The following is a 26,954-nucleotide window of genomic DNA, read 5'->3' as shown; positions in this document are numbered from 1 at the left end:
TAAGATATGTAATCCCTCCAGCAGGTTCTGGTCTACCCTGGACTCGCCTTCTAGTTACCCCCTGAAGACCCCCACCAGGAGGCAACTTGATCAGGTGCCTGAACCACTGGCATAGACTTACAGGTTTAAATGGGATTTTTAAGAAGATTTTTTTTTTCTCATGAAATTATTCATATTCTTGTTATTCTTGTTATTCATGTTGAATTTAACTAAATGAAGTGTTTTATTGGCGATTACTGGACATATTCGCATGGTACAACTAAATTTGCCTCAGGACACATAAATTAGAGCCACTGCTTTGAAAGACACTTGATTTAAACTCAGGTTTCATGGCTGTCTGGTCGTGTTTTTAAAGGTGACGTTAGTGTTTGACCTGTTCTTTCAGTCTCTGCACGTTTTAAGAGAGAAATGAATGAGAGCATGTTAAGCTTTACATCTTTGTATGCCTCTAAATGATGAAGGACATGAGAAAAATCATTTATTGATCAAAAAGCTGAATTAATCCCACCTGGAGAAACGTGTTGGAGCATCCTGTGTTAATAAAGCCTAAATATAAGAGACACAGAAATCACAAATAAAGACTAAAAGGATTTATAAACTGGGATAAGCTCTAGAGTAGATACTGATTGTTACACAAAATGAGAAATAAAAAACCAACGTTAAGATCAGAGCAGGAATATCATATGATCCATATTTTATTGTTAATGCACATAAAACATCAGAGATGATTCACTGAAGGATGACGGTACTTTTCTCTTCTTTAATTCAGAGCTGACACGCTCACACTGTAAATCCCAGCATCACTTCCTGCGTCTGATATCACCAGTTATTTTTAGAACACTTCACTAAAAATAACTGGGTCTATCGTTTTTTATCAAGGCATCACACATCCCAGTATAATTCTTTATTATTCTATCCTAGTGGCGGGTTTGGAGGAAAGGAGTCGCTCTGAGGCTTTAAAAGAAGAGAAGAGGATTAACTCTCATCATCGGACCACAGCGAGCTCAGGTAAGAGAAAAAAAACAGCCACCTGTTTTTTTTTTAATGATTTATGTTTGTATTTATAAGATTTTTAGTAAGGAACTTTCACTTTTTGCTGTTTTAAAGTTTTTTTTAAGTTATATTTGTGAAAATAGAGCAGTTCATGAGAAGCACTTCCATCCATCCACCCATTCATCCACCCGTTCATCCATCCATTCATCCATCCATCCACCCATTCATCCATCCATTCATCCACCCCTTCATCCACCCGTTCATCCATCCATCCATCCACCCATTCATCCACCCCTTCATCCACCCCTTCATCCATCCATTCATCCATCCATCCATCCATCCATCCACCCATTCATCCATCCATTCATCCACCCCTTCATCCACCCGTTCATCCATCCATCCATCCATCCATCCATCCATCCATCCACCCGTTCATCCATCCATCCATCCACCCGTTCATCCACCCGTTCATCCACCCGTTCATCCATCCATCCATCCGTCCATCCACCCGTTCATCCATCCATTCATCCGTCCATTCATCCATCCATCCATCCATCCACCCGTTCATCCACTCATCCGTCCTCTTGTGCTGCAGATATTATACAAATTAAATACTTATTTTTATTTTACTATTAATATCAGAATTTAATGTTTTTTCTGTGCATGCTCATTTATATTCTGAAAAAGCGTTTCAGAGATTTGCTCATTGCAGAAATGTCTGGTATTGTCTTGTTTACATAAATGATGTCAACTGATTTATTTATTTTTCTGCATATTTTAATGTTTTAGATCATCAGACTAATTTTAATATTAGAAAAGATAACCTGAGTAAACATGAAAGCCAGTTTTTTTTACTGATGATTTTGTTTATTAAGGGAAAAAGCCTACCTGGTCCTGTTTTTAAAAATCATAGCCCTCCATGGGAAATCCTGGAGGGCTTTTCAGCCTCCAATGTGGCTGAATGAAAACTATTCTGCAAAGAAGAATGGGACAACACTCCTCCACAATGATGTAAACACTCACTGACAGTTATTTAAGGGTAAAGGGGTCAAAGTTAGAAATCACCTGATACTAACTGCATCCTCTCTTTATCCATCAGGGTGAAAATGAAGAACTGGAGCAGCTCCTGCAGACGTCATTTAATCTCTCCCTGCACCTCTCATCCTCAGCCTGGGGATCCCAGCAGCTCCTCCTGCAGGAGGTTCAGGTCAGTGCCTCCTCCTCCTCCTCCTGGTCTTCTTCAGGTCCTCTAGTGGCTGAACCAACACTCCATTGTTTTAGTGTAATGTAGTCCTAACTGCTGCTGCAGCTTCCTGCTGTGCTGCTCCACAGGGAGCCTCTAATCCACTTTAGTCCGGCCTGCAGCAGGCTTCCTGTGTGTATGATGCAGTTTACAAAGATGCTGCAGCTGCACTCAGAGACTAAGATGCTTCACTTTGGCTCTACAGTTGCTTTGATGGAGAATCAGACTCTAAAATGAATATAAGATTGATTAATGATAGTTCTATTAAACTTTTAATAAAAGCATCCCGGTTTAAGGTCCAGCCTCAGCAGGGTATTGAAGTTATAACAATAAAGGTAGGGCTTAGTTAGATGCTTTTTATTTCCAGATGAAAACTATCAGGGGCTCTAAATCAAGCCAAGAACAACGGGACCACATGGAGATGAAAATTAACCCAAATCAACCACAGCCAAGATGAATAAGGGACGTTTGGACTGCAGAACCAGCAGCTGGTGTCAGAGAATAACCGAGGTCCAGGACAAGTAAGCAGCAGTAACCGTGACTGAGATACAGCAACAGAACAGCAGCTACCTGCAGCTTTAACGCCCCTGTCTCTGACTCAACATCACAATTTTAAAGGCAATGATACACAAGTCATGTCTGTCACAGTGGGGGCACCATGGCAGCCACCAATAAGACACATTTCATCACGATTAAAATAATAATTTATGACGCATGAACCACTAAAAACCTGAGTGTAATGAAAGTAGAGCTGTGTCAGTGTGCAGCAGTGTTCATATCCTCCACTCAAACTCTGAGAATGTTAGACATCCAGGAGAAACACTGAAATCCATATTTATCCACTGTGTATATGTCAGCATTTTCTCCGTGCATTTAAAATCAATTCACCTATTGATTATGTATTAATATGGCTGATTTACATTTATTTTGTTTTAACAGTGAGGCTGATTAGAATAGTTTAAGAAAATAGATGCTCTGATTTAATTAAAGACTTAGCCCCCCCCCCCCCCCCACACACACACACACACACACCCAACACACTCGTATCCAAGAAAAGCACAGCCCCCCAAAGACCCGCATAGAAAAAATACACATCAGTTTTCATTGACAAAATCCCAACATAATAAGCCTACAGACACTGTTCTTGAAAAAAGATCTAAGTACAAACTAGCCCTTATTATTATCATTATTATTATTATTATTAATAAACAAAATTAAAGAAGAAAAAGAAGGTTTTTTTGGGGTTAAACAGTCCTAAGTTAGGTGAACAAAAAATATGTATTTCTAAGATTATAAAGTTGAAAAAATGTTGAAAATCCACCCTTTTTTAATGTTTGGTTTTATTGTAAATTTTTGCCTTTACAATGTTACATTTAGGATTTTAAAACTTTAAAAAAATTAGTCTCTAATGTCAAAGTTTAAGACTCTGTAAACTTGAAAATTTCATTTTTTGTTGTAAATTTACGCGTCATAAACCCAGAAATTCTGAGATTTTTTCCTTGTAAATATCTGGCTTTTTAATCCTTAGAATTTATTTTTTGCCCCCAAATTTTCACTTTACACAGATCCTCTTGTTTTTTTTTTTATCTTTAGGGGCGACATTTTTATGACTTTACACCGCTTTCCACATTATTATGCAAATGACATTTTTCTCTTATTTTCCTAAATATAAATGCTAATGACTGTTCAAAAATATTTATAAATAAAAAATAAAAATAAAGAAAATAAGCGAAAATTTTCATTTGCATAATGATGCGAAAGCGGTGTATAATTAAGTAGTTTTAAGTAGTTGAATTGGTGTAATATCCCTTTAATGTTTAAAAACAGAGCTCAGCCAACCCTGGGCTTATGTGCTGTAGTTACATGGATCCTAATTGATAGCATGCATGGATACTAGCTGATCTAATTGTCCTTTTGTGGTGTTCTGAGTGTGGTTGTGACGTGGGGGCCGCTCTCAGAGGACACCCACTTTATAAGGTAATGAGGGAGCAGCAGAAGGCCGGCCTCCCTGTGAGTGAGCCGCCCACGCTGAAGCTCTGACAGCTATAAAACCAGGACAGATCCTGATCACACAAACACAGGCTGCTGACAGAGAGAGAGGCTCATCTCTGCTCCGCGCGCGCTCAGATCAGCCGTTTCCATAGGAACCTTTGATATTCAAACCCGCACTGAAATCTTCTTCTTTATTTCTCTCTAACACTTGAAGAGGATGACTGCTGGCGGAGTTTTTGAACTTCAGCAGTAGGAAAAAGTTCTGTTTCCCCACTTTTCCTCAGACCTCTGACCTCAGTGACCATGGTGTCTCACAGATCCACTAAAGGAGCCTCCAAAGCCCGGCGGGACCACATCAACCATGAGATCAGGAACATGCGCGCTCTGCTGCCCATCAGCCGGGACGACCAGGAGAGGCTGAGCTACCTGCACTCCATGGCCGCCATCTGCACCTTCATCAGGAAGTCCGTCCTCCTGCAGGGTGAGTCTGGGACAAGAGTCTGCAAAGTTCTGATCAGAGTTCTCTGCAAACTCACTCATATCTGACAGTAGAGCTACTGCAGGGTTATCTGCACTAAAGCTTCTGACACAATGGAATTTAAGGGCCATGAATTATGAGATATGAACCAATGAAAAGGCTTGGATCATGTATGAATTAATGCACGTGTAACTGCTTAGTAACTGGTGCATTTTAATGTTATTGTTTTAATGTTAGTGAAGTCTTTTCAGGAAAATTTGCACTTAAAGCTGCAAGAAAAACAACTGGCTAATCTGCAGAATTTCAAGTGTTGCAATCATGATTACGGCAACATTACGTCAGCGTGTTTTTACCCTTAAATAAAGCAGAAAGTGATGAGCAGCTGAGGCCTAAAAGAAAGTGTTTCCAGTAAAGTAGTTTTAATGCACACGACATGAGACAAATTCATAAGAATTATAGTGCAAAAGATTAGCATGCATGCAGAAAACAGCCACAAATGTTTATATCTTAAAGTGCACAGCTACTTAAAGGTTAAACAAAAAAAGAAAAATCTACTTACTTTTGCAAAAATATAAAGATGCCAGCTTTGCATCAGAAAGAGTCCTGCACAAAAACAGCTGTCCAGATGATGCTGGTGGGTCAGAATTTGAATTTACATGAAAAACTTTTCTGCACAAATAATAAAAGAAAACAATAATCAGTACAAACATCTGAGCATCCTCCAGGCGGCCGGACCTTCTGAGGGGACTCTGACTCAGTGTTAATTTTGACAGCAGTTTTTAATTTAGTTTTAGTTATAGTCTTTTGCCAAAATATCTTTTAGTTTCAGTCATAGTCATCTAAATTGTTTTAGTTTTAGTCTAGTTTTAGTTGACGAAACTGGATTAGACCTTCAGTTTGCATTGGTTTAACTTTTGTGAACGTTTTTGATAACTTTGATCTAAATATCAGAATTCTCCTGGAGCAAGCATAGAGCTGAATTGAAACTTGGTAACAGGCCCAAAGCTGTTAGAGTTTTTTGTATTTCTTAGGTGTTTTGCCTCAATCATTGGACAGAGGATTCTAAGAAATCAGAGAGAGAGAGAGAGAGAGTGGGGAATGACATGTAGATTTGAAGCCACAGATCAGGTTCAAACCTGAACTGCCCCCTTGGAAGCTTGGCTCCGTATGTGGGACATTTGCCACATTAAAGCATGAATTTCTCTATCAAGTAGCCAAAAAGGTGGTGATGAGTTAAGGAACTTTGTCCCACATATTAATCCATAAAACAGAAACACTACCAAACTTCAAATATTATTTTTAAAACAGTTGTGAGATATTTCCATGCTGCATGGATTTTGGCCCCCCACTTTAATCCGTGAGAAAAGATGTGATTCAAAGAAACATTATACTACACAGTACTGCTAGAGATGTGCAGCATGGATTTTGACCTTCCAATTGAATTATTGTGCAAAGATTTAAGGTATGAGATTGGATTGCATGAGATGAGACTAGAAATGATGATTCATGAATTTAAGGGTACCAGTGGAATCCATGTGCAAAGATAAGAGACGAGACACTACCTTGCTAGTAGAGATTTGTATGTTGCATGGATTTTGACGTCTGAATTTGATAAAAGTGCAAAGATACAAGAAAATACGATGTGATATGACAGGGCAGGATACACCTTGTTGTCTGCAGAATAACTGTAACCTACTATTTGATTTTCGTACTTATTACTCAAAAGCACTACTTCAGAAATGATCTGAGAAACTGACGTTGATCTGCCTTGTTTTTTAAAGCCCTATTTTTGTCTCCGTCTCTCTCAGGACTCTCTGCGGGAGCTGAGAGGTCTAACTGCTCTCTTCCGTACGAGGCCTTTCTTCCAGCGCTGCACGGCTTCGTCCTGGTCACCACGGCCCAGGGGAGGCTGGTCTATGTGTCTGAAAATGTGGCTGAATATCTGGGCTTCTCTATGGTGAGTGAGTGGGTTTATATCAGTGTTGTCCTAACTGTTGACCTCTGGGCAGTGTTGGTTTGAGAGGAAAAAAATGTAAGTTAACCCAGCTTAGCATGTCTTTAAATGAGCAGCAGACACTCTTAAATAGCGCTGAACCAACCCAACCCTAAAATAATCTAATTGCAATTATTTTTACCAATATTTTGATTTAATCTGCGATTATTTTTAGGTTCCCCATCTTATGTGTTGTTTAACAAACACAAGCAATAAATCACTCTTTATTAAAAAGAGCACCATGTTATATAAATAAAAACTAGAAATAAATAACTTTAAAAAAAGAAAATACATTTTGATTCATATCTTTTCTTGTTATTCTTGTTTTGAATAAGAAAAACACACACATGAGGGAAAAAAGTAAGATTTTTGTTAAAAACAAATCCACAAAAGAAACTGCTTGCATATGGTGTAGAGCAGTGATACTCAACATGTGGCTCTTTTATGTTTTAATCTGAAATATTATCCCCCAGAAAACCTTAAAAAAACTTTTTTGCCATTTTACCATTTTTTGCCACTTTTCACTCATTTCAGCTATCTTATGCCACTTAATACCCCTTTTTCTTTTTTGGGGCCATTTTGCAACTTCTTTTGCCACTTTTTCCCCATATATTCCACTGTAATCTAATTTTTTGCCACTTTTTCACCATTTTTGCCACTTTTTGCCCATTAAAGCTGCCTTTTGCCATTAAATATCACTTGTTTCCTTTTTCCCCAGTTTTTTTCCTCTTCTTTTTGCCACGTTTTTTCCCCATTTTTGCCTTTTTTCACAATTTTTGTGTCCCTTTTTGCCCATTAAAGCTACCTTTTGCCATTATATATTACTTGTTTCCTATTTTTTTGCTGATTTTTGCTACTCTCTACTGCTTTTTGCCTATTCTAGTCACTTTTCACTCATTTTTGGACTATTTTTGCTACTTTCTGACCATTTTTCACGTTTTCTCCCATTTTTCGCCCCTTTTCATCCATTTTTGCTGCTTTTTGACCATTTTTGCTGCTTTTAACTTATTTTGATTGTACTTCAGGCTGTTTTTGTCACTGTTCACCACTTAGATTGTGGCTCTTGCAAAGGTATTTTTCAACAATTTGGCTCTTTGGTTGAGCAGGGTTGAGAAACACTGCTGTAGAGCATAAAACATCTACATCAAAAAACTGCATCTGGTATTCTGACACATTTCAGGTTAAAGAAATATTGCACTGTCTGAGATTAGAATATTGCAGCAGGCCATGTTGCGATTCAGTCTAATTTGCGATGAATTGCCCAGCCCTAGTCTTAAACACACGTCTTCATTATCACTAGTATATTAAATGTTTGAAACTGATATTTAGCATGGTGGGAAATCAGAGCAAACTCAAAGGAATAGGAGATGTAAGAGGATGAATTAGGATTTTAATACTGTAAAACGAATGATGCTCATTTCTTACATAAAGTTTACAGGAATAGAGGCTAAATTATTTTATTTCAGGTTCTCCCAGTCAGTTATAAACCATCTCAGTAAATGTTTGCATGGTTAAAACATGAAAACAGTAGATGATAAAGGCTGGTTTGTCTCTGATAAGCTGGTAAAGTGAAGTTTTCTGCATGCTCGTCTTAAATTTGTTGAATGGAATGATTAAACATTTCTATTTCTGCAGCTGGACGTGCTTCAGGGAGACACTTTCTATGACATGGTGGAGTGCTCAGATGTGGATGCGGTTAAATTAAACCTGGACACTGAACATAACTCATCACCAGGTATCTTATAAAGCTTTTCATCACTTTAAAACTTCTTCATGCATCATTTGAAACACTTTGAAATCATCACATTCTTCATTAAAGTTTCTAAAATGTGGCGTTCTCGTTGTTTTTCTGCAGAGAGGAGTTTCGTGTGTCACATGCAAACCTCCAGAGCCTTTAAGCTGCAGCACGGTGGCTGCTGCTCCATGCTGGTCAGAGGAAGATTCCGGGCTTTTCCTCACCCCTCCTCGGTGTGCCCCCCCTCCAGCAGCCAGCCCCTGTTTGTGGCCCTCTGCACCCCCACAGTGAACCGTCTGCAGGGGTCAGACTCGCGCTTCTGCCTCAGCTTCAGCAGCGTCCACAGAGCTGATATGAGCTTCACTCAGCTCTCAGACGGGTAAATCCTGAACCCCGAACCCTCCTTTAAACACGCTATGAATGTTAAGTTTCTGTTCTGTCTGCTGACCACATTCTCATGGCTTTTTGTCGCAGGGTTTCCTTCTTTTTAGGGCACTCAGCACAAGAGCTGATTGGTCGATCGTGGTATGGTCTGGTCCATCCTGAAGATCTGGCCGTGTGTGCAGAATCTCACCGAGGTTTGAGTAAGTGCCATTATGTTTACATCCAAAAGTGGATTTATTGTTTGTCCAATTAAAACTGGACTTATAAAATGCATGTAAACATCCTAGCCTGACAGAAATCAACTTCAGTCAGACCTAGACTGGACTGAGCATGCTCAACAGCCCCCGCATGGGGTCAAGAACTACAGAGCAGTCTTGTAGTACTCGAGTCCAGGAATCGGACTCGAGTATGACTCAAGTGGTTGGTCAGGAAGGATTAGGGCAGGGGTGTCAAACTCAAGGCCTGGGGTCCAGATCAGCCCGTGGAATGGTTAAACCCGGCCTGCAAGATCATATTTCTATTCTAACCAGCCCACCAGTATGAGGCAGATTTACTCCAGTATGAAAATGTGAACCTAACCTTGATAGTTCAAAATATCCTTGTTAAACCATAAAAACCCAAAAGTTAAGAGTAATAAATTAGAAAAGTCAGAATTTTGCATCTTCAGATTATGACTCAAACTTGTGGTTTTGGCTTTTATTTCAATCTTTGACCCTTTGAACTCATAATTTGGATTTTATATGTCATATTTTTATCTTTTAGATTCACTTTTTAAATTTTAACTCATAATTTTACCTTTTCAGCTCATTGTTTTGGCTTTTTGATTCTGTATTTAGTCCTTTTAAACTCGTGATTTCTATTTTTTCTTATACTTTGACATTTTAAATTTGTGATTTTGGCTTTTTATATCATAATTTGACCTTTTAGATTCATAATTTAAAATTTAAGTCATATTTCCAAGTAATTGTTTTGAATTCTAGCTCATATTATGACATTTTCAACCCCTGACTTTTACATTTTAAGTCATATTTTGATTTTTAAAGTTATGATTTCTAATTTTATCTAATATTTTGACCTTCCAAACTTATGATTTCAACTTTCTACTCATATATTTGCTCTTTAAAAACATTATTTTTCTATTTTTAATATCGTGTTCTGACCTTTAGAACTAATAAGTTGGACTTTTTAATCTCAGATGTTGAGTTTTTAAACCTCTCATTTTTACTTTTTGGATTTCTAAATGATTACATCAGTGCTGTTTTTTCATATTTCATCACTGGTGAAAATGAGGTTGACAGTTTATGGTTAATGTTGACCCTAGGCTCTCAGGTTAGACCTAAATCTGGAATCCGGCCCCTGCTGTGATTGAGTTTGACACCCCTGGTTAAGGGTCTTTTCTGTTGTGCTAATGCTGAAAGCAAGGACTGACAATGAAGCCTAATGACCTCTGACCTCTAAACTGAAGCAGTTCATCCTTGGGTTGGCTCAACTTTTCTATAAACATTCTCACTGACTAGAAATAGAAAATGATGCTAGATGCTGAGCCAGCGGTGAGAACTGCCCCTGAATATTCGTCCCTCTCTCCTGTCCAGTGCATGCAGACGAAGGCTCCCAGGTAGAGATGGTGCTCAGGCTGCAGGGAAAAGATCTGTCATGGACCTGGATCTACATACAAGCTAACAAAATCTCTGAGATTCAAGGCGTGAGCTGCACAAACTTCATCATCAGGTAGGAACAAAAACGCCTTTCGATGGATGGACGGATGACGGGGTAGAAAGTTTCCAGAGTTATAAACCCAAACTTTGTTTTGTTTCTGCAGTCAAACAGAGGCCAGATTTCTGCAGAGGAAGATAAGCAGTGAAGCCTTCAAACCATCAGCGCCCCGTCACTTTACAGCTCAACAAACGCCACAAACGCCGACTCAGAGTGAGAGCGGCGCTAAATGCTTTAAAAGGCGGCGGACGTCTGACAGCCAAAGTGAGGAGCAAAGCGCCAAAGCAAGGAGGGAGTCGGACAGAGACGTTTACTTTGTGGCGTGCTCCTCCTCCCCAGGCGACAGCTCACCTGCTCTCTGCGGTGACAGCCTCGCTGTCTTCACGCCTCCCTACAGCCCCGCCTCCTCGTCCTGCTCCGCTCTGCAGCCCGACGAGCTCAGCCGTGACCTCCTGGTGGACGTGCACGGATACACAGATCAGTGCTCCTTCCCCGAGGCAGCACTCACCTGTCACCGCTCGCCCTCTGTCCCCACGCCTGAGCAAACCTTCGAGCAGGCAGACTTCGTCGCCTTCACTCCTCTCCCCTCCTCTTCATCGCCGCAGTACGGTTTCCAAAGTCCTGCATCAGATGTGCGGTTAGTTCCAGACTCCCTGTCTCTGTCTGACATGAGTGAGGGCTCAGTGGACTGTGCTCTGCATCAAGAAGACTTCAGCCTCCTCCAGCAGCCAGCAGGGGGTGGCATTGTTCCCTCTCATCATGTTCCTGAACCTCTAAACTCCAGTCTTCTCACCCCTGACCAGTCTCCGTCCTCCTCCGAGTGTGACTACAGCAACAGGGAGCAGGCCGAGATCAGCATACTCGCTCAGCAGATCTCCTCTCTGGCGAGCAGCTTTGATACGTACAACTCCCTGAACCCGCTCCAAAACCCGACCCCGCCTACTGCCCTGTGTGACTGGCCTCTTCACCCGCTCCTCCCTGCTCCTCTTCCTCTGAAGCATGAGCAGATCCTGGATGACTGCATGTTGGAGAGCATCCTTAAAGACCTGGACATGGTGACCATGAACAGCAGCACGTCCAGCCTGGGTTTACCGTCCCACAGTCATCAGCTGGAGGAGGAGCTGCTGCACCGTGGGACGTTCATGGACCCCTTCAGTTTGCAGCTGGGACGCCATGGCGAATACACTGAGTTGCATCAACTCAACCACTACATGCAGAGAGTCCTTCAGCAAGGTAATCTTACTGAACAACACATCCTCTGGCACGAAGAAGGCTCATTTTTGCCCCGTTTACAGTCGGTTCATACGTTTAAATGATAAAACGCTGAGGGTCGGCCTTCCATCTTTACCTGCAGACCGTGTTTACGTCTTTTCCATTAAACATGGTTTAAGGATTAAAAATGATTCCTCCTCTTTATCTACCCATGGCTGAAGTAGCGTGAGTGGTGTCTGTTCAGCTGCAGAGCCTGTATCAGAGAGGCAAAGGTCAAAGGTCACAGGTTTTATTGGATGTATTGGCTGTAGTCCAACGTCTCACATTAAATGCATCCTAAAAATGGCCCGGAAGCTCTTCTTCTCTCATACTGAGACTGCTTAGCATCCACTAAAACTAAACTTCCTGTCCTAACCCTCCATTTATCAAAATCCAGATTATAGGAAAACAAAAATAAAAAACCTAAATTTTCACTGCATAGTCATGTAAAACAGTTTTAATCTCATTATAGTCTCAGAACGTCACTCTAAACTACACGTGGACTATACATTACATTAAAATATAAAGTATGAATGGCTGACATAATGCAATAATGACGTGTGTGTAAATGTATTCAAAACAGATTTAGAAGTAATTAAAGTAATCTATAAATCAGCATAATCGCTCAGCAGATCTCGTCTCTGGCGAGCAGCTTTGATACATACAACTCCCTGAACCTGCTTCAAAACCCGACCCCGCCTACTGCCCTGTGTGATTGGCCTCCTCACCCGCTCCTCCCTGCTCCTCTTCCTCTGAAGCATGAGCAGATCCTGGATGACTGCATGTTTGAGACCATCCTTAAAGACCTGGACAGGGTGACCATGATAATGGTGATTAAAGTAATCTATAAAGAAAAGGCAGCAGAAAAGTTTCAAATTTATTTTTTAGATCCGTTAGAAGAAAAGAGTTTGGTGCTTTAAGTTTTGACTACTTTAAAGTCAACCTGTTTAAACACAAATATCTATGATTATTATTATTATTATTATTATTATTATTATTATTATTATTAATAGTTCTCTTAATATTAGTATTATTGTTATTATCATTATTATAAATAGTTCATTTTCATATTAGTATTATTGTTATTATTATTATTATAAATAGTTCATTTAATATTAGTATTATTGTTATTATCATTATTATAAATAGTTCATTTAATATTAGTATTATTGTTATTATCATTATTATAAATAGTTCATTTAATATTAGTATTATTGTTATTATCATTATTATAAATAGTTCATTTAATATTAGTATTATTGTTATTATTATTATTATTATTAATAATAGTTCTGTTAATATTAGTATTATTGTTATTATCATTATTATAAATAGTTCATTTAATATTAGTATTATCATTTCTATTATTATTATTATTAATAATAGTTCTGTTAATATTAGTATTATTGTTATTATTATTATTATTATTATTATTAATAGTTCTGTCAATATTAGTATTAACGTTATTATTATTAATAATAGTTCTGTCAATATTAGTATTAACGTTATTATTATTATTATTATATTTTTTTCTATCATTATGCTCTAACTCTAGACCTGCCCTCTTTGTAAAGTGTCTTGAGATAACTTATGTTATGAATTGTGGCTATCTCAACAATGATTGATCAATCAATCGATCAATCAGTCGATCATTCTTGTTTTATAAAATGTGTTAATCAGCCCTTAATTGTTAGAAATGAACTCAACATTTCCACTGAAACATTAAATAAAGATTAACTTAAACGCAGCCATTTGTCCTTTTGGTGAAGTCCAAGTTAGTTAGTCTAAATAATCGTCTCGTATCAGAGGACTGCTGATTTTACACCCCGGCTACTCAAACTCTCCTGAGCATCTGTAAAGAGTGGATGTTAAAACAACCCTCCTCTAGAGAGCGCTGTCTCACACAGACCCCTGATTATCCTAGAGCTCAACACCTTTGGTCTTTGTCTGTTAGCTTCAAGAGGAAGTGCAGAAAGTCTGAATAAATGAATGCAGGTCTGTGTCAGACTCTGAGCCTTTAATCTAAAACTACACGTAACTAACGCTGTCGTCTGTCTCCTTCCAGATGCCCTGGCTGAAGAAAACCTCTACTGACATAAGTCTGTGACTTACTGCACCTCCTCCTGTATGACATATTGTCAGAGAAGTCTACCTGTGCTGGATTTAACCCTTTAAGGGCCTGGTACTCATTAAAAAGGCAGCTAGGCATGAGTCTTAACAGAACAAAGGTTTAAAACAGCTTTATTCTGCTGTTCTTTATCAGAGCAGGGTTAGAAGAAAACTTCCTGGATGGTGACATGCCTGGAAGTTTAATCGAGCAAAAATAATTGAGTTTAGGACTTTTTCATAGATAGATGCCTTGGTTTCTTTATTTTTTTTCTTGCCCTCACTGCCTGCTCCAGTTTGTCTGGTTTAGATCAGCAGCGTTATGAAGGTGTGCTCGTCCATGTTAGTGAAGAACGAGAGATGTTAAGGACATTTTTACTAACTCTGCAGAGTTAAAGCCATCGTGTTTTCTTCTTGCTGCAGCCCAGTTTTATTTCCTGCTGGCATCTTGTCTTTTATGAAAAGGTACTTTATTTTTACACGCTGAAATAGGAGTATATATATTTTTCTGTGATACTGACCACGGTTTACTACTGAGCACTTTATCAGCGTCACTGCCAGGAGGAGTGGAGAGGAGCGGAGACATTTTTAGTGAAGTCTTCATTCAGAGCTGCAGGAGGAAACTGGAACATTCATCATTCCTTTGTCAGCATTTGTTTTTTGTGTTTTGTACAAAATGTTGTATTTTTTATATCCATTTATTGTCTTTTTTTCTTAATGTGCCAAAATACCTGGATGCCGTCACAGATTTATCGTGACTGTAACCTTAAATCTACCTCAGCAGTGCTTAAAAACATTCCAGTTCTTCTGTCATTCCATTTTTATTCATGTTTTTATTTATTTTTCACTGAGAAGTCTTAAAAATGTTTTAAACTCACACTGTTTCATTCCAATGATTTGAATGGTACTGGAAGTGTAAATGACTGAATATTGAATGTTTTTCCTCACAGTGAGCCTTAAAATGCCAATAAAGCTGATTCTCAATCAAACACTGAGTCTGTCTGATGTGCCCAAAATAGTTATTTCCTTTCTGCCTGCGACCTTGTTTGCACAATTCATAGTTTTAGTCATGTGACCTACACGGAGGCGGAGCTTAGGACATGAGCAGCTACCTTTGACCACTAGGTGGCGCTGCAGTATCAAGCATTTATTCCTCATCTCCTAAAAACACATTTACATCACACGACAGCCGCAGAAAGACATAGATACACTATATTGCCAAAAGTATTCACTCACCCATCAAAAGAATTAAAATCAGGTGTTCCAATCACTTCCATGTCCACAGGTGTAAAAAATCATCACCTAGGCATGCAGACTGTTTCTACAAACATCAGTGAAAGAATGGCTCGCTCTCAGGAGCTCAGTGAAGCGTGGTACTGTGATAGGATGCCACCTGTGCAACAAGTCCAGTGGTGAAATTTCCTGGCTCCTAAATATTCCACAGTCAACTGTCAGTGGTATTATAACAAAGTGGAAGCCATTGGGAACGACAGCAACTCAGCCACCAAGTGGATGCTGAGGTCATAGTGTGCAGAGGTCAACAAGTTTCTGCAGAGTCAGTGGCTACAGACCTCCAAACTTCATGTGGCCTTCAGATTAGCTCAAGAACAGTGGTAGAGAGCTTCATGGAATGGGTTTCCATGGTAACAGCTGCATCCAAGCCATACATCACCAAGTGTAATGCAAAGTGTCGGATGCAGTGGTGGAGACGCTTTCTCTGGAGTGACCAATCGCACTTCTCCATCTGGCAAACTGATGGACCAGTCTGGGTTTGGCGGTTGCCAGGAGAACGGTACTTGTCTGACTGCATTGTGCCAAGTATAAAGTTTGGTGGAGGGGGGATTATGGTGTGGGCTTGTTCTTCAGGAGCTGGGCTTGGCCCCTTAGTTCCAAGTCAAAGGAACTCTGAATGCTTCAGCATACCAAGAGATTCTGGACAATTCCATGCTCCCAACTTTGTGGAACAGTTTGGGGATGGCCCCTTCCTGTTCCAACATGACTGTGCACCAGTGCACAAAGCAAGGTCCATAAAGACATGGAGGAGAGAGTTTGGTGTGGATCAACTTGACTGGCCTGCACAGAGTCCTGACCTGAACCCCACAGAACACCTTTGGGATGAATTAGAGCGGAGACTGAGAGCCAGGCCTTCTGGTCCAACATCAGTGTGTGACCTCACAAATGCAATTCTGGAAGAATGGTCAAAAATTCCCATAAACACACTCCTAAACCTTGTGGAAAGCCTTCCTAGAAGAGTTGAAGCTGTTATAGCTGTAAAGGGTGGACCAAGGTCATATTAAACCCTATGGATTAAGAATGGGATGTCACTTAAGTTTATATGTGAGTCAAGGCAGGTGAGCGAATACTTTTGGCAATATAGTGTAGATAGTGGTTTAAATTGTAAGTTTTTTCTCCTGCTGGATCCTCCCACAGCACAGGGATGCTCTTATAATCACTGAAATCAGAGATATTTACTTACCTACTTACTCCTCCGTACAATGCCACCATGAATCAGGGGCATGAATGTTGGAGGGTCTGCAGCAATCCAGAGGCATACTTGAAAGTCGTTGGTGTCATGTTAATCTGGACCTACATTTATGATCAAGCTGATGCAATATTTGTTGGCTGGATTAGGAAAAGTGTTTCTAAATAATAACAGGGAACCTCTGATGTGTATTTTTATAAAAAAACAAAAAACAAAAACGGATCTCTGAAACTGGCTGCATCAGTCCTTTTCATTCTGACTCTTCATTTTGGGTCCAGAGGAGAATGAGAATGCTCGTCTGTGGAGCTCTGAGGGTCGCTGATGTTTGCTTTGAAGTCTCTCTGCGTCTGCAAACCTCCAAAAGATAGTTGAGTCACAGCTTTGGTATCTTAAGGCGTTGTACTTTAAAGTCTGCCTCATTTTTCCTTTGAGTTTCGAGTGTTTCATCCCAACATCAGGTATCTTGTAGAGGTGATAATAACTTGTAGCAGAAGCCTTTGTGCTGCCAGCTTTGGGCCTCCCAGCTCTGTTTCTCCACCACTTTTGCAACTTTGAATGTGGATGAGATTGAGGCTAATCCTGCGCTGACCCAGTTCCAAAAACTACCGAAAAATTGAGTTGAGTGAAATTGCCAAATACCGTGCCCGAGCATAACCGTTAAAAAGATCTGAAAGCTGTTTTTTTTTTAGACCAACAAGAGGCGGAGTGAATTCATCTCCTCTGTATGAGACATGCTCTTCCCATTGCACCAAAGAAGTGAGTCATTGGTCATGAAACATTGATTGTTGCTGTAAAATTGCCTTTTTAAATTTCATAACAAATGGCTTCAGTGTGTATTTTTTATCCTCGTTTCTGATCAGATTGTGCTCAGATAAACTTCCAGCTCATCGTCCACTGAGCTCCTCACTGCTTCATTGATTTTTACATATTGTGGCCGGCTGGACCGATGCGAGCTTATAAACAGTGCACAGAGGAATCAATGACACGTCTGCAGAGTCGATGCATGAAGGAACAGTCAGACAAAGACGAGGACCGATGGATAAACAGAGACATGGCTGCAGAAGGACAAATGTGCATGGAAGAAAAAGCTCACAGGGGGCTTCACACTCATGCTGCTGCAGTGTGTGCAATGCAGAGCCTTGTGTTTCCTCATGCAGCATAAAAACAGCCACTAGATGGAGTCATAGCTCCAACAGGCTGCAGGACTCAGCCATCTGCATGCCATTAGTGTGATATTACTTAAACAAGGTAGAAATAAAGAGGAGGAGGAGTGTTCTTCTCTCTCCTCATGAGTGTGAGGGGCTGGAGCACAAAAGGACAGGATTCAGTTCATTCATGAGCAAACAGCCCAGATGCCTCGTAGTATCCACGGAGACCTAATTAAGAGTGAAGTCTGTCGAAGGGTACAATGGCAGATAAAGTTCCTAACAAGTCCCCCACATCTGCTGCCTGCAGCGCTCGGCGTCACCTGGAACGTTAATGATTTCCCAGAGGCACCGTGACACCGACGCATCCGTCCACAGCGAGGAGACTGCAGGAATCCACCCAGACTCACCGAGAGAACTCTCTGGCTTCTCTAAGACCTAGAACAGATGCAGTTTGACTGGAGCTATAAAGGAGAATCACAGGATCAGACGTGTGCTGGAGCAGCGCTTCCTCTTCATCTTTAGAAAATGAACCCACTCACTACTGTGAGACTTAATCAGGGCAAAAAAATCTGACAGCCTATAAACATGACCAGGGGGTGATAAAACGCCCCATGAGGTGCTCTGATTTAATTAACCTGTTGGCTTTTTTTCTTTGCACCAGTGTTGATTTAGTCGACTAAAACTCAGACTAAAAATGTTCGTCATTTTCTCTGTTTCCATGATGAAGACGAGACAAAGAATACGATACTAAAAACTCTGACAAAGAGTACATTTAGTTTACGTCTAGAGCAGTGATTCTCAACCTTTTCAGCCCGAGACCCCCAAAATAAAGGTGCAGGGACCCCCACTGTACCTGAAGGTGCTTGAACAGCCATGAACATTCAAAAATAGTCATGTGGAGACAAGGCTGTCCATAACGAGGAATAAAGGGGGAGGTTTCTGGGACCCAGCCAAACTAGGGGCCCATGGGGGTCAACAAAACCATGGTCCACTGTGAAGTTAAGCTGTGAAAACCATATTCTATATTTGACCTGAATAATAACCACTCTTATCAACAAACATTTATCTTTATTCAGTCATTTAGTCTTCTTTAAATGCAATAAATTTTGTTTAAAACACAATTAAAATGGGTTAAAAATTCCTAAAATTGGTTGATAATGACAAAAATAGTGGAAAAGATGGTGAAATTCGATGTTTAAAGAGCATAAATGGGTTAAAAGTGACAAAAATTTGGGCGCGCCGGTAGTCGAGTGGTTAAGGTGCGAACCATGAACACAGGCAACCTGGGTTCAAATCCGGCCCGGGGCACTACTTCCTGCATGTCTCTCCCCACTCTCTTCCCTGTTTCCGACTCTATCCACTGTCCTCTCTCTCTCTAATAAAGGCATGAAGAAAAGTGGTAAAAGGGCTGAAATGGCTTTAAAGTTAAAAAAATTATTGTTGAAATTAGGTGGAATGGAAATGTGATATAAACTGGCAAAAATGGGTTAACTGGTTAAAATGGGCAGAAAGTGGTGTAAAAAGTGGTTGATAGAGGCAATAATGGGTCAACAGAGGCAACAACAGACAGAAAGTGGCAAGAATTGGTTTAGAAGTGAGGGGAAATACAGAAAAAGGTGATGGAAAGGGTTTGAAATGGACCAAAATAGGTTTTAAGTGGCAAATATGTGCTAAAATCAGCAAAACTGGTGTTAATAAGCGCTGAAAAAGGGTTAACATTTGGTCACATTGGTGTGAAGTGGCAACAGTGTTATTAAAAAATATTCTCAGGTTTTTTTAGGGCATCTGGAGACCACCTCTCTGTGTCTTGCAACCCCCTGGGTCCTGAACCCAGACTGAAATGTTAAAACTGGACTGTTAAACATTTAAACCTGCTTTTAACTTTTGTGCTCTAAATACATGGAATCTTTTATAACACACACTTAAATTGTCTCAGGGAAATGAGAACGTCAATCTTGAGTGGATTATTTTAAATCATTTTGCCGGAGTTTGTGACTGTTTCTCAGAGGAAAATCTTGTTAACTTTGCTAATAATCTGTAATTATACTTTAGTCATGATTATTATTTAAATGTATTATAACTAGTAGTAGTGTTTTTATTTTTTACTGTTATTATTATTTTTTATTATTATCCTGTAACTCGACATCATTGTAAACGAGGGAAACCAGATGGATTTGTTTCGCTCGTCCATCTGGTAAACCTCCCCTAGGTGTTTGGAAAAGGGCAGAGGCTTTGAAAAAGACTAATTGCACAAAAACATGGGCAACATTAAAAGACAAGACACATTCATATTTGTTTCAGTACTAAAATGTTGCTGACATTCTTTAAAATCCAAACAGCATGTAGGCGTTTCTAACCTTGCAAAGCAGAGGAATTGGCCAGACTTGATGTCAATCATCAGGCAAATCCATCATGCTACAACATTTGTGCCAGACCCAAAAAACAATTTCGACCAATCAGGATCATTGCACAAGGAAGTAGGCGGGGTTTAACTGAACTGGAAGCTGATAGCAATGGCTTCCTTAGGTGATTAGCTCAGATGTAGCTTTAGTGTAGTGGCAGTTTTATCAGAACTGAGCCACAAATAAAGAGCAAAGAGCCACGCTGAAAGCTTTGCATGAGGGAAAAGATGTTTTGGCTCCTCTGCCATCTGGCTCTCTCACGAGTTTGCAGGAGTTAGTTTTAATGTGAGTTGCTTTATAAACCAATGGCTGCTTGGATGTAGCTCAACAGTGCCACCCACTTTTTCAGTGGCACTGGTCCAAAATTAAAGTTTGCTATTTAGATCACAAAGAAAGCATAAAAGGAGCACCCTACTAATAAGAGCCCTCAGAGAAGGAGGCACTTCATGTAGACTTTTTAAACAGTTCTATTTAGGCACAGCACAGAGGACGCGTTTTTGACTCGTGGTCTTCTTCAGCGTTCTGAGGCTGAAGCTACAAGCTCCTCCCCTGGTCAGGATGCGATCTGATTCAAGCACAGCCTTCATGTTTGAAACGGCGTCATATTTAATTTCATTTAAAGACGCTGCTGTTGGTCAGTGAAAAGGACTGAGGGCCATTTAGATTATACGGCCTGACCTCAGCATACATAAAATACATGTATAGATATATAAACCTGAATATAAACACTGATGTAATCTCTGTAACGCTGGTTAATGTGTCATTTAATTACACAGCAGCTCTCCTGCCTCCCTCAGATTAAATTAAGATCACTGCAGATTAAATTAACACAATCTGCCTCTGGGGAGCGGTGGAGTTCAGCGATGAAGAAATGCGTGTGGGTGCTCCTGTGATTCCTATCAGAGATCTGAGAGCAGCAGTGATACTTCAGATGATAGCAGTGAGTCAGACTGACAAAAGAGAAACAGAAAATAAACTGTCATGTCTCCTCCGTCAGCAGCTCCTCGCCGTTTCTCCAGTGGATGTCTGCGGGGCGGATGCAGAGGGAGAAGAGCATCAGCGGCGTAAAAACTCAGCGGCTCATGGATGGATTCTTTTCAAAGCCGAGCCTCCCACAAGCAGCCGGCTCTTTATCTGCGGCCTCTCCTGTGGATCTCACAGATGATTACCTCATTTACCTGCAGAGAGAGAAAAACCCGCAGATTGAAGCGGGCTGATTTCTGGCGACGGGGCCTCAGGTGGCTCGGCTCTGCCTTCGTTTATTTACAGGCTTCATGCTTTTATTGTCACTGCGGCCGGGCTTATCTGGGGGTTTACACTCATTCTGATAGATGGAGATGTGGGGGGCCGTCCAGCGAAGAATGTGTGTCTGTTTAGCTCTGAGACTGCTGGGCAGATTGAAGCGGTAACAGAGATGATAGCCGCCAAGGTCACGGCGAGGCGTCGCTCGCTGTCATGAATGAGACCTGAGCGTGTTAACCTAACTCTGCCTTCTTTTCAGTCTGTGTGTGGTTCATTTTTCTCCTTTCCTTAGCGTACAGCAGTAGGATTTATGTTGGTCAGATTAGGCCTGCTGATATTCAGGGATGAGTACCAAAATCAGGTACCAACGTGGCACCAGTGCCAAAACATCTGATGCCTATGAAACCAATTTAAAACAAAGATTTCAGTGCCGCTCCACTCTGATGCAATCTCCCACCAGTCCAAATGAAAGCACCAATGCTTTGGACTCAACATAGTTCATGTAGTCCTACACTTGTTTTAGGCCCCAACCACACGGAGACGAATTCAGGAGTATACGCAAAAGTTTTTTGCCGTATTGGCGTGTCATCCACACAGAAACGGCGTTTTGGGTGACTGTAGATGATACTTTTTGAAAACGGGTCCCAGAGTGCATAAATCCGTAAACGACTACCGTTTCGTCTCCGTGTGGACGGCTGCCCACATCTTTCTTGAAACGATAACATCACACACTGCGTAACTCCCTTAAGGCGCCTGTGTGGGTCCGGCCAAAACAATAAGAGCAGACTACACGGTTGTGTTCATGCTGCAGAAGCTACTGAGCTTGTTATGGCTTTAACAGCAAAATCTGATGCTCCTTTACCACCACCACGAAACGCACACACCATATGCTCTTAAATCCAACGCAGAGAACAACCAGAAGGTCAACTAGAAGAAAGTTTGTGTCAGTTTTCTGTGATGTTCACCTCTCTTTTGGTGCATTTCCATGGCAGCAACACAGCGTTACAGACAGGCTTGGCATTAAGCACTACAGCGTTTTCAGTCGTTTCCACTGGTTTCATGCTTACGTGGATATTTCCTGAAACGATCCTGTCTTTACAGAAAACTTTTTCAAAATGAAACGGCAATATTTCGTTTTCATCTCCACGTGGACAGGGTCTTAGTTCAGCAGAGCAGGAACCTCTTCTCTTCGTCTCACTGATCCTTAGCCTGCCTCTCTCATTTACTTCATCAGCCCCAAATCAGAGTGCATACCAGGCTTTAGTTGATCTAAAGTTTACAGTAAGGCAGCCACTGTGGATTGGACTGAAAAGCTCCTTTCAGTAACCAAAGACTGACATCTCTCAGGCTTTGTCTAATATTTCCTACAGCCTTTGGTGGATAAGACAGGACGTGGACAGTCTGGCATGCATGTCATTGAAGTTGTCTCCTGTTCTGTCTACGTCAGCGATACTCAGCGTGAGACTCTGGAGCCACATGTGGCTCTTTTGTGATGATTTGTGGCTCTTCTATGTCTTAATTTAAAATATAAACCCCCCAGAAAACCTTTATAAAGAGAAACTATGACCTCAGAAATTATCCCTTGGAAGTTACATTAAACAGTTTGAATCCCCACATTAATACAGTGGGCTTTCATTTTCAACCTTTATTCTTTGTCTGTACATTTCCATTGCCCTTATTTGCAAATTTTTGCCTTTTTTCATTTTTTTTTGCTACTTTTAATCAATTTTTACTGCTTGAAGCCCACTTTTACTTTTACTATCTCTTTTTGCTCAATTTTACTACTTCTATCCCATTTTTGCCAACTGTTTTTGCCTCTCTTATCCTGCTATTTGCAATTTTTTGCCACTTTTTGCCCAATTAAGCCAAGTTTTGCCGTTAAATCCCACTGTTTTCAGCATTCTTGCCACTCGCTGCTTTTTGACCATTTTCCCCCATTTTTGCCCATTTCAGTCACTTTTACACTCATTTTGCCATTTTTTTTTGCTGCTATTTGGCCATTTTTTGCCACCTGTAACTTATTTTTTGGTAACTTCTCACCCATTTTTGCCATGTTTTTACTGCCCTATTCTTCCACTTTTTCTCCCTGATTTTCCACTTTTCACCCACTTTTTTCCATTTTATGCCTACTTTGCCCCTTTTTGCGTCTTGTTGCCACTTTCCTGCCACTGTTTGACCATTATTTGCCACCTTGTACTTATTTTTATATTTTTTAGGGCCCGAGCAGGGAGTGGCACGAGTGGCTACCGGTAATTGTATTTGCTTGGATTATTTTACTTACACATTTGCCGTCATTGCATGGACTTTTGAGACCCTTAACATTTCTGAATTCGTGGGAAACTTTGCACGTACATCCGGTCTCATGGAAATTATGATATTTTTTTGGTCTCCAACATGAAAATTCAGAATTGCAAAAATAGCGCCCCCTAACAGTTTTCAAAGTTAAAGCCCCCTCCTTTGACTTTGTTGTAGATTCATGACATTTTGTGTGTAGGTGCGGCTTGGGGAGATCTACAAAAAAGCCTCTTGGGCCGACACTCTATCTCCAACAGGAAATCCACAATTTTGAATAAATATACAAAAAGGGGTCTGTTTCTGGCCTTTTCCAGGGGTCATATCTGGATTAACTCCTCTGAGGGATTTCATCTGATCGACTTGTACTTCGGCACAGAGCTACATGAGACATGGCTGATGAAAAGTCAATTGGGGTTTTCTCATTAGTCGAAAGGTGTGGCCATGGAGAGCCCTCAAATTTGCATATTTCTCTGGTAAACAGGAAGTAGTTTATAACTCAGCCATTAATTGTTGAATTGGACTCGTATTGCTCAGGTATATTGACGGTCATGGCCTGCACCCACTCATATGGTCATATTTCCTACAGATCAAAGCTCCACCTAGTGGTGACAGGAAATGTCAAGGGTTATGGCATAAGCTACAGCTTAAAAACTATCCAAGATATCCACTTCAAATTTGTGGACCTACATCGTAAGTCGAACAGGAAGTCGGCCATTTTGAATTTTTTTGTAAAACAAGCCATATTTTAGGGGTCGCATTTGAACAAACTTGTCTGAGGGCATTCATCCAAACCACTTCATCTTTGGTGTAGAAAAGTTATTTGGGAATTTCTCATTAGTTGAAAGGCGTGGCCATGGCGGCCCCTTACATTGAAATGCTTCATCATGTGATAAAAGTGGCTGATGCTCCCTAAAAAATTTCCATTTATTACAAGATTGGCCAAATCCTGCTGAAATTAGCCCAGGCACATCCCTCAAGGTTGGTATTACTCAAATTTGAAGGTCAAGAGTCCTTACCTAAAATGGTGTGGCGGTGACAATTTCTCATTCACCATGTAACAGGAAGTAGAATTATCTAGTGCTTACAAAACTTGTAAAGCCATGAAACTTGGCAGAAAAACACCCAGTAACAAAACGAGATGATTGATAGGATGACTGTCACTGGGTGTGGCTTTTTAGCTCAGTAACGCCCCCTATAGTAATTTGAAAATTCAGCCGCTGCAGCAGAATTATCCGAGGATTTTGAGAATTCTTGAGCTTATACATCATTTTAAGTTCTACTAAAAAGCCTTGAACCCATGCCGTAAAACAAACAGGGGGTCTGCCATTTTCATTTTTGTGGTCAAAAAGCAGCACATTTAGCATGATTATCACTACGGCCGTTTTTACACAAAAACTATCCTGTGAGAACAGAATCCCTTCTTTTTTTTTTTTTTTTAAGGTTTGGTGTTTAAATGTCAATCAGATCCACTAATGTGCCTGAAACTGCTGTAGTATACATGCCAGGCCAGTAGGTGGCAGTGTGACTGACAATGAAACACATGCATGCACACCTTTCCTTCCTCCTGCTGGTGTCAACAGACCAACATGGCTGACACACAAATGTTTGTGTGGACAGATGGAGTTGCTTTCTAGTGACAGTCAACCACAAAATAAATAGATATTTAAAAAATGGGAACATATAAACGTTTGCAGGAAGTGAGCAGCACAAACAAACGGCACATCTTTGTGCGGTCTGTGCAGCACCAGGCCAAGATCAAGTCTCTGATGGACTACATGCAGAACGTGGAGCAGAAGAAGAGACAGCTGGAGGAGAGCCAGGACGCTCTGACCGCTAAGCTGCAGGCTCACGGTTCGCACATTTATATTAACCATTAAAACATCTTAGCTCAAGTAAAAACAGGCTAACTTGATGGAACTTTCCTCTTTGTTTTTCATCAGAGAAAAGACACGAGATGTCAGGAGAGGAGAAGGACATCTGCAGACACCATGGGGACATAAAGGTGAGGAGGAAACACGCCACTGAGAGTCTCTGTTACAGAAATGTGAAATAGCTGAATGTTTTTCTGTGTGACACAGAAAACTCTGGAGAACCACAGAGAGGCTCACCACAAACAGCTGAGCCCACTGATGTTGGGTGCTCCTAAATAGACATAAATAGACATAAAGCAGGGAAAAAATGGTATAAATAGTGAAAAGTGACTAAAATGGGCAAATAGATGCAGAAATATGGTAAAAATGAATGAATAGTGATTAAAACAACCAAAGGCAGCAAAAAATGGTGAAAAGGTGCAAAATTGGAATAAAATGGCAAAAAATGGGTGAGAAGCGACATTAAAAAGGAGTTGCAGATGACAAAAATGGTCAGAAAGCAGCAAAAAATGTGGTAAAAATAGATAAAAGTAAGTAAATTGGTCAAAAAGCTGCAAAATGTGGTAAAAATAGTGAAAAATGACAAAAATGGGCAAAAAGATGCAAAAATGAATGAAAAGTGACTAAACAGCTAAAAGCAGGAAAAAAAAGGTGAATAGGCAAAAAATAGGCATTAAATGGCGAAAACTATGTGAACAGTAGCAACAGTGGATCAGAAAAAAGGAGTTACAGATGATTAAAACGGTCAGAAAGCAGCAAAAATGTGGTAAAATAATGGTGAAAAGTGAGTTAAATAGTCAAAAAGTGGCAAAAATTTGGTTAATTATTGGTGTAAAGTGACTAAATGGGCAAAATGCTTCAAAGAGTGACAAAAAGGTAAAAAGTGTCATCTAATGTCAAAAAGCAGCTTAAATTGGGTGAAAAGCGGACAAAAGATAGCCAAAAAGGGGAAAGAATTGCAAATAGCAAAAATCAGGATGAAAGTGGCAAAAACTACAAAACTGGCAAGAAGAAGAGGCACAAATGAGCTAAAAGCAGCAAAAATGGATTGAAAGTGTTAAAAAAGGGAAAAAAGGGAGAAGAATTAGAAATAAGAGTAATGAAAAAAACTAAGAGAAAAATAAAGGTTGACAGTTAAAGCCTCCTGTATAAGAGTGGAAACAAACTGAATGTGACTGATATGGATCATTCTGGAGAAAAATATTTAAAATGAAGCCATAAAAGAGCCACAAACCATCCAAATGAAGCCACACGTTGAGCATTACTCATTTAGACTGATAACTGTCTGTGACAAGACTTGAACTTAATTTCTCAGAGATGGTCCTGGGGGCTTTAGAGTGTTTAGAGTAGAGGGACCCCCAAAGGAAAAGGTTGGGACCCACTGATGTAAAGCTCTGTCTTTTCAGAAATGTTCCGCCTTCTACCTTTTTTTAACTGTTTGGAGAAACATCCAGAAAGCAGAAGAACAAACTGAATCTATGTTGATGTGGTTTGTTGACATTTCTCCAGTTACTCTGCCGTTAAAAAGCGCCCAATCAGAGCTTAGCGAGCGTCTCCTCTCAGTCTGAACCAGGGTCTGCTGCTGGAGCAGGAGAGGCTGATGTCAGACTCCCACAAACTGAAGAC

At 40.4% G+C, this 26,954-nt stretch overlaps 2 protein-coding genes across 2 annotated transcripts; both read left to right on the top strand.

Moving 5' to 3' along the window:
• Positions 1-899: 899 nt before the first annotated feature.
• Positions 900-13,949, top strand: npas4l (neuronal PAS domain protein 4 like). Its single transcript, XM_041790245.1, has 10 exons — positions 900-1,008; positions 2,093-2,200; positions 4,546-4,709; positions 6,515-6,663; positions 8,335-8,434; positions 8,555-8,813; positions 8,909-9,018; positions 10,411-10,546; positions 10,638-11,764; positions 13,848-13,949. Exons 2-10 carry the CDS (start codon positions 2,100-2,102, stop codon positions 13,874-13,876), a joined length of 2,175 nt encoding a protein of 724 aa, XP_041646179.1. The 5' UTR covers positions 900-1,008; positions 2,093-2,099; the 3' UTR covers positions 13,877-13,949.
• Positions 13,950-25,045: 11,096 nt separating this feature from the next.
• LOC121510792 (kinesin heavy chain-like) lies at positions 25,046-25,607 on the top strand. The gene is made up of 3 exons (XM_041789009.1): positions 25,046-25,308; positions 25,398-25,459; positions 25,536-25,607. The coding sequence occupies exons 1-3, from the start codon at positions 25,128-25,130 to the stop codon at positions 25,605-25,607; spliced, it is 315 nt and encodes a 104-aa protein (XP_041644943.1). The 5' UTR covers positions 25,046-25,127.
• Positions 25,608-26,954: the final 1,347 nt, after the last annotated feature.

Source organism: Cheilinus undulatus, linkage group 6 (assembly GCF_018320785.1).
Source record: "Cheilinus undulatus linkage group 6, ASM1832078v1, whole genome shotgun sequence".
Classification (NCBI taxonomy): Eukaryota; Metazoa; Chordata; class Actinopteri; order Labriformes; family Labridae; genus Cheilinus; species Cheilinus undulatus.
This window is presented reverse-complemented; position numbering and strand designations above follow the sequence as displayed.